This window comes from Cetorhinus maximus, chromosome 3, assembly GCF_964194155.1.
Source record: "Cetorhinus maximus chromosome 3, sCetMax3.hap1.1, whole genome shotgun sequence".
Classification (NCBI taxonomy): Eukaryota; Metazoa; Chordata; class Chondrichthyes; order Lamniformes; family Cetorhinidae; genus Cetorhinus; species Cetorhinus maximus.
Window position 1 is genome coordinate 201,407,740 of NC_135881.1, and position 8,648 is coordinate 201,416,387.

General features: G+C 41.5%; 1 protein-coding gene across 2 annotated transcripts in view; it reads left to right on the forward strand.

Annotated features, from left to right (window-relative positions):
• sacm1lb (SAC1 like phosphatidylinositide phosphatase b) overlaps nt 1–4,460 on the forward strand; it is a 71,965-nt gene extending 67,505 nt beyond the window's left edge. For both annotated transcript variants that reach the window (XM_078539622.1, XM_078539621.1), the window contains one exon: nt 2,974–4,460. In XM_078539622.1, the coding sequence (XP_078395748.1) occupies nt 2,974–3,110 (137 nt within the window). In that variant the 3' untranslated portion in view covers nt 3,111–4,460. The remainder of the gene's footprint in view (nt 1–2,973) is intronic.
• The last annotated feature ends 4,188 nt before the right edge of the window (nt 4,461–8,648 follow it).

Consider the following 8,648-nt stretch of genomic DNA (forward strand, 5'->3'; position numbering starts at 1 on the left):
TCCCTTGTGCCTTAATTTCTATGCCTTCCAGACTCACTTGCGCTCTCCTATAATTTTGGCTGTGCATCTCCCCTGCTGAACCTCCTCTCAGGATCCCATCCCCTGCCTCACCTATAATTCTTCCAACATGCTAAGGCAGAACTGCAGCAATTTATCTGGTTAAAGAAACAGCCTTTAAAAACCCTGTTTCTTCCGGCAGAGAGAGAGATTCTGAATGGTGTCTGGTTCCACTTTCAAAATGGGTGTTGGATATACAAAGTTTTCAGCTGAATCTTGTGACGTTATGGTGGTAGAACGGTTCGGGGAGGGAGGTGGTCAGGAAAGCTTCCTGACCCAGGTGACTGAATTAAAAAAGAAAGATAGATAGGAAATAATATAAACAAAAAAAAATGAAAACCCAAATAAATAATTATAGTAGAGAATAAATAACTGGAGGACAAGCAAGATGAATAGCTGATGGATGGACTAAATTGATATTGTTGAGGGTTGCACTGTGTAGGCTGAATGTTCATTAGGAAAGGCCAGTTGAAGGTTATTCAGTAGCTCTTTTCCTACCAGAAAGAAGTCTACGGTTGTCATAAATAAGACTCAAGAAATAGGAATTTGAGTTGTTATCTGCTACATAATTAGAAGATAATTTATATACTGGAACATAAAACATAATGCAGAAATGAACTCTTGATTCTTGGATTGGTTACTTGATTTCTTTACTTGTAATAGAACATTTAAAAAGAAACACAGTGTTGATTATCTCTATTATAGGCTGTGCTTTAGTAGCTGTTGCCTGGCACTGAACTTATCTAAGGAATGACTAGCACCATACAGGGATCAAAAAGTATAATATTGAAAAGCAGGAAAGTTATGTTAAACTTGTATAAAGTTTACACTTTAGTCACACTGCACTCGGAGTGCAGTGCACAGGTTAGCTTCCCATATTGTGAAAAGGATATTAGGGACGTTGGCGAAGGTACACAAAAAGATTCCCAAGAAGGATGCCAGAACTGAGAGTTTGTCTTCTTCTTGCGTTCCCTGCCCAAAGGCAGGTCCAACCCACAGTGCCATGACCACCTCCACCCACAGGTAGGGCAAAGAGGCAGGTCCCAAATCCACCCCAGCCAGAATGGTGATTGAACTCTGTGCTGTTGGCAACAATTGAATTCACACTGACTGTACATCCAACTGAGCCAACCAGCCCCCACCCTCCGCACCAAGGAGTCTGAGTTGCTGTGGCAACATACACTTTTACATGCATGTTGTAGCCTGGAGCTATGAATCGTGCTGGTCAAGGCTCCAATTTATTTTCTATCACGTGGAAAAGAATCTCTCCCGCTCTTACCTGGTTGGCGTGTGTTGGAAAGATTTACAGGTCGATACTCAACCTGTTTGGCCATGTTATGAACGCACCTTCCTTGGCCATCAAGTCCTGGAGTCGGATTTCAACCCAGAGCTTCTGGCTCAGAGGCAGGGACACTACCCACTGCACCACAAGACCTCCTTGAGAGTTTATACTTACCAGGAAAGGCTAAACAGACTGAATCGCTTTTCTCTACAGAAGAGAAGATGGAGTCCTAATGAATTGAACCCTAATGGAGGTCTTCAACACAATGAACGGGTCTGAAACGGTTTGAAATAGGGAGTGTGTTTCCACTTGCTAGAGAGTTGATGACCAGAGGTCAGAAATACAAAATAGTCATTAATAAATCCGGTAGGGATTTCAGGAGAAACTTCTTTACCCAGGGAGTGGTTAGAATGTAGAAGTCGCTACCACAAGAAGTTGTCGAGGTGAATGGTAATATATTTAAGAGGAAACTAGGTAAGGCCAAGAGGAAAAAAGACAGAGGAGGCTATAGGGTTAGATGAAGGGTTATGGAACATAATTGCTGGCATTGACCTATGGGCCAAATGGCCTGTTTCTGTACCATAGACTTGTTATATTCATAGACAGATTTGAATTGAGGAAAATGCTAGCTTGAATTTATTAATTTATTTAAACTCTTTCAAATATATGAAAGACTTACATTATTGCTTGTCACAATCACAGTGTTAAAACGTTTTACTTTGGAAGTGTATCACTGTTATGAGAGACATGGCAACCTAATTGCACACTGCAATCTCCCACAAACAGCAATGTGATAATGGTTAGATAATCTGTTTTTATGATGTTGATTGAAGGATAAATATTGACCAGGACACCGGGGACAAATACCCTGCTTTTCTACGAGATAGATAGTGCTTGGGATCTTTTACATCTGCCCGAGCAGGCAGATGGAGCTTTGGATTAGTGTTTCATCCAAAAAACAGTACCTCTGACAATGTGGTACTCTCTCAGTACTGCACTGGAATGTAAGCCCAGATTTGAGCTCAAGCCCTGCAGCAGGCCTGTGTAGGTTGTTTACTTATTCTGGGTAACTAGTCTTTGCCCGTAGCTGTTGATCAGGTCAAATGTTGTTGAACATGCCTCCTGATTGTTGGATTTGATTTTTTTTTTGCTATACTTCAGTCAAAATAAATTGGGTAAAATCTGTGCCTTTTGCAGGTCAGAGATAAAATGTCCATAATTAGAAAACTTCAGGCTTGATCAGGAAAGCAATTTTGTAAGGAAAAAATGAAATACATTAACAAGCGTACATGATTAGCTGCCTCCTCAGCTCCAGCTTCATCTGTGCAATGTCATTCAGCCAGTCTTACTGCTCTCAGCAGGAGCAGAAAGCTCGGTGCAGCACACCCAGAGCTGCTGTGTGATGACATTAATATTTCTGGGTTTCCTCAACTTCAGTGTTAATTAAGGAGTTCATCGTTGTTGAGGTAGTTAATCACATTTAATTAGACTCAGCCCTAAAATTGAAAATTTGCTATTAAATGTGCTATAATTACATCCCCTGGTTGCTGATTTCTCATGATTAAAATCTGCTTACAGCTGCTTCGATTATGACAATTCATGATTTGAATTTTTTTCTTTGGACCTGATGTTAGGTGATACCTGGACAGAGACCTTGGCTTATGTGCTGTTCTGGGGAAGTGCGAGCTTTGGAACTGCTGCAGTTATTCTCTTCAACGGCAAGGAGTTTGTTGATGCACCAAAGCTGGTTCAGAAAGAAAAGATGGACTGAATTTGTACCTGTGGAAAGCAGCTTGGCCGCCAAGATTCTGTCCAAATGTGGAGGATCTTCTGACCTGCTTTCCACACCCAGACACTGAGGTGTTTTTTTTTTCTACAATCGATTTCTAACGGTGGAACTAATGGTTGTGATCTGCGGTCGGAGTTGGATCGTTCAGCCTTAGGCATTATAAACTTTCTCCTCTTTGGTTCTCCTGGACAATTTTAAGAACCACACTAGCGAAGTAAAAAGGAAAAAACACACCTCCTGCTCATGCGATCTTCCTATTTGATGTCCAAAAACAAAATGTAAAAACAAAACTCGGGTGTTTCATACAGGGTATCGGTTCAAATCCAGCAGGCCCACTCTTTTTCTTCCAGTCATCTTGTTTGTGTATACCTATATCATGAAATAGAGACAGAACAATAACATATTTGCAGAAATGAGTTATTGCTTCCAGACTTCGGGCTGTCGAATTCAAAGTTTTGTATAGAACAGCTTGGATATCAACTTGTTGCATGACCTTGGTTCTTTCGGTCCAGTGTTTTAAGCTGATGCTGCTTTCACATCTATCTGCAACAGATGTAACTTTTAGGTAGGGGGCTGTAATTTACATGCAAAACTGTACAGTGAGTTTTAGACAAATATGGGATTTGTATTATGTTACAGAATCAACTGTATATCTTGTTTTCCTGAGTTGTGCATTACTTTCTTTTAGTTTCAGTATAGTTATCATAGCTGAAGTGTTGAAATCTGCTCTTATTTTTTAATTTTTGCATTTGCTTGAGCACCCCCTTCCAATTTAAGTATTACGATAATATTTAAACATTAACACACTGTTGAGACACTCAATGGAACAATTTAAGTTTGTTGCTATAGCGAAATGATGCACTCAAGACTCAACTTATATTCCCCCCAAACAGTGCCTAGTTTATTGGTTCATTTGTCTTTTTTTTTAAAACATATTTAAATGTCTTTAAATTGTTCAATGAATTGCAATGGATGCCATCAGCCATTTCACCATACGTCTTTATTGGCAGTGTGCAAAGCAGGATTGAAACTGTAGCGGAGCAAGGAACTTGCAAAATGCCTTTAAACTGTTGTGCAATCATTGAGGTAGAGGGTGATTCAATCTGTGTATTTTGCAAATCGAGAACACATTGTCTTTCCAAATTGGAATTGTGGAATGTGTTGTACGCAATTAGGTCAGACATTGGTGTAGGGGACCGGGGTAGGGAGCAACTTCTATTTATACGAGTGAAACTCTAATCAGTTTTCAGACTCTTTCCATTCCATTGCCCTGCTCTGTATTATGTTTTGTGTTCCTTTTTGGAGTAACAAATAAATTGAAAAAGGAATGAAGATTTTTATTGTGTCTCTTTCAGTTGTGTTTACAATACAGTCGCCAATACGGCCTTGAACTCCAGTGTGATGGAATTGGCATCAGCTGTCTCTTTTGGAGGTGCTCATGTTTTCAAGAAGGTCATTGTACTATATATATATATATATATATATATATATATATATATATAAAAATATAAAAAAAAAACCCAACAATCTTGGAAGAACCAGCTGAGATTATGATCCGTTGAACAGAAAATGCTGGCAATACTCAGCAGGTCAGTCAGCACCTGTGGAGAGAGAAACAAATATAACATTTGTGTTGTTAGAACTCCTGGTTCATCAACAAGAAACGCTAACCCTGCTTCTCTCTCCACAGATACTGCCAGACCTGCTGAGCATTTCCAGCAAATTTCTGTTCTTATTTCAGATTTCCAGCATCTGCAGTTTTTTACTCTTGTGTCCTGATCACCTAATCAGCTGCAACGATGCTGATGGATTCCACCCTGCATCCCAGTGGTTCACTCTGCTCAGCTTTGTAGTCTAAATTCCTGTTCCATTTCAAACTGCTGTCGCTAGGAGCAGAGTGTAACTTCAGTAATGAACTGTTTCTCATTTATACTTAGCAGCAGCTACTGTTGTAATGTATCTTTAAGGGGATGTATCTTAAACCACTATCCACTGAGACAGGATGCGATGTATGATCCTATGTACTCTGTAGACTGAATAGAGCAGCAGTCCTACAGTTCTATGTCTACATAGCCTCCCAGTTACCATTGTATGTACATAGCCTTAATCTTCAAATAAAGAACCCACAATCCTTGTATGATTGATACGTTTACGCTAAACTGAAGGACACAACAGTTGCGAGGCAAACAAGGGGAAAACGTAGCAGGTTGTATCAGTACATTGCAGCTTCCAAAGGCAAGTCTTAGAATGGATTGAGAACATTTAGGAGTAAAAGCGTGGTTTTCTGGTCGAGCAGCAGAAAGAGATGGACACAACCCGGACTGTCATTCACCTTTCCTCCTCAAAGAAATGGATCTGCCATCAGAAGCTGAAGGTAAGAAAGACGATGACAAAGGTCAGAGGGAAACTGAAAGCGTGCGCGGACATGACGCCAGAAGAAAGAACAGCCCCTCTTGCTGTTTGCACATGCTACCTTTGATTGGAGAGACTGCTGAGGTCAGTGCACACAGGCCAGTGTGTTTCAGCAGCCTGTTCACCCAGCATCTGTGCAGTAGAGAAACTGCTCTATCCCTGCGATAGGGCTATTACCAGGAATTCAATCCCAGAGAGTGTGCTGTGACTGATACCTGGATAAAAAGCTCCCCATCTCACAAAAGACATCTCTTTTAAGATTAAAAAAAAAACCACAGAGGGATATATAGATTGGTACAAGTACGAATATGCAGCCAGTGTAGGAAAGGGGTGATGGATGCATGGAGAAAAGTGCATGAGGTCAAGTTTTGGACAAGTAACATGCACGCCACACCAGGCAATGACCATGACCGACAAGAGAGTCTAACCACCTCATCATTGACCAGAAAAGCTCAACTGAACCAGCCACATCAATGCCTAGGTTACAAGAACGGGTCAGGGGCTGGGTGTTCAGCAGTGAATGATTCAGCTCCGACTCCCCAAAAGCTATCTACAAGGCACAAGTCAGGAGTTTGATGGAACACTCTCTACTTGGATGATTGCTGATCCAACGACACTAAGGAATCTTGACACCACACAGGACAAGTAGTCTGTTTTATTGGCACCTCTTGCACTGGCGTAAATGTTTTTACAAAAATCTGATAATCGTCCATTGTTGTTGTTTGGTAGGGAATTACAGGGATTTTAGCTTTACAACAATGACGACAGATTAACAACCATAAGATAAAAGCAAAATACTGTGGATGCTGGAAATCTGAAACAACAGAAAATGCTGGAAAAACTCAGACCTAACAGTACCTGCGGGGAGAGAGAGAAAAAAGTTAACGTTTCGAGCCCGTATGACTCTTCAGAGCTAAAGAAGAAGTCTCTGAAGAAGAGTTATATGGACTTGAAACGTTAACTGTTTATTTTTCTCTCCACGATGCTGTTAGACCTGCTGAGTTTTTGCAGCATTTTCTGTTTTTGTTTCAAACAACCATTTACACTTATATAGGGTCTTTAGTGTAGGCCCAAAGTTAAATGTGGACCAGCGAGCACAGGGACGATGGGTGAATGGGACTTGGAGCAAGTTAGGAAATGGGCAGCAGCGCAGTGTGGTGTATGACTGGGAGGGGAGCATGGAGCTGATGCCGTTTCTTTTACTTTGGTATCGGCAGTGTTTGAAAGGGAAGAATTTGCAGGGTTATGGGGACGGGAATGAAAGGGCAGGCACTTTGTTGTAAAATTCAATGATTCTCATAACAAAGCCTCGCATCCAATAAACTCAAAAGTTTAAAAGCGCAGAATGTAAATAAAAAGCTAAAATGAAGAATTTGTTTTTGTGCGATTTATTAAAATAAAAATACGTTTCCAACTATGGAATAAAAGGGACCATGGAATAAAAGGACAGTAGCAACATGGATACAAAATTGGCTGAGGGACAGGAAACAGTGTAATGGTTAATGGATAATTTTTGGGCTGGAGGAAGGTTTGTAGTGGAGTTCCCCAGGGGTTGGTATTGGGACCCTTGCTTTTCCTGATATATGTTAATGATCTAGACCTTGGTGTGCAGGGGACAATTTCAAAGTTTGCAATGATACAAAACTTGGAAGCATTGTAAACTGAGAAGGACAGTATAGAACTTCAAAAGGACAAGTTGGTGGATTGGGCAGATGAAGTTCAATGCAGAGAAATGAAAGGTGATTCATTTTGGTAGGAGGAACCTGGAGAGACAATATAAAATAAGGGGTACAACTCTAAAAGGTTCGCAGGAGCAGAGGGACCTGGGTGAATTTGTGCATATGTCATTAAAGGTGGAGAGAGCAGTTAATAAAGCATACAGCATCCTAGACTTTATTATTAGGGAAATAGAGTATAAGAGCGAGGAGATAAAAACAAAATACTGCGGCTGCTGGAAATCTGAAACAAAAACAGAAAATGCTGGAAAGACTCTGGTCTAGCAGCATCTGAAGAAGGGTCATACAGGTAAGGGTCAAGAATTCTATCCAATGGAACTCTGAAGAAGGGTCATACAGACTCGAAATATTAACAAGAGCAAGGAGGTTATACTGAAATAAAAGTAAAATACTGCAGATGCTGGAAATCTGAAACAAAAACAGAAAATGGTGGAAAAACTCAGCAGGTCTAACAGCACCTGTGGAGACAAAGACAGAGTTAATGTTTCGAGTCCTTATGACTCTTCAGACTGTTTTTGTTTGACATTGTGCTGAATTTGTATAGGACACTAGTTAGACCTCCGCTGGAGTATTGTCTACAGTTCTGGGTGCCGCACTTTAGGATGGACGTGGATGTATTGGAGAGAGTGCAAAAAAAGTTTACAAGAATGGTTCCGGGGATGAGAAGCTTCAGTTATGAAGATGGATTGGAAGAGGCTGGGACTGTTCTCCTTGGGAAAGAGAAGGCTGAGAGGAGGCTTGATAGAAATGTTAAAAATCATGAGGGGACTGGACAGAGTAGATGGGGAGAAACTGATCCCGCTCGTAAAAGAATCGAGAACGAGAGGGCACGGATTTAAAGCAATTTGCGAAAGAAGCAAACGTGACGTGAGAAAAAACTTTTTCACGCAATGAGTGGTTCGGGTCTGGGATGCACTGCCTGGAAGTGTGGTGGAGGCCGGTTCAACTGAGGTGTCCAAGAGGACATTAGATGATTATTGGAGTAGAAACAATGTGCAAGGGTACGGGGGAAAAGGCAGGGCAATGGCACTAGGTCATAATGCTCATTCAGAGAGCCAGTACAGACATGATGGGCCCAATGGCCTCCTCCTGTACCATAACAATTCTGTGACTCTGTGAACCAGATATTGACTAGTTGGGTCAGTTTGAGTTTGTGCTGTAAATTCTACCCAATGGGACTGGAACACATTTGAAACCAAACAGAAACTGAAGGGGGCGGTAGGGAGCACCAACCGACAGCTTACCTTCCGGCATCTTGCGCATGCTCAGTTCTGAAAGGGCCGCCGGCCCGCATCCTGCGCATGGTCAATGTTGGGCGGGTTTGCAGACTTGCGCTCTACGCATGCCCATTGTTGGGAGCGGCCGTCGGCCG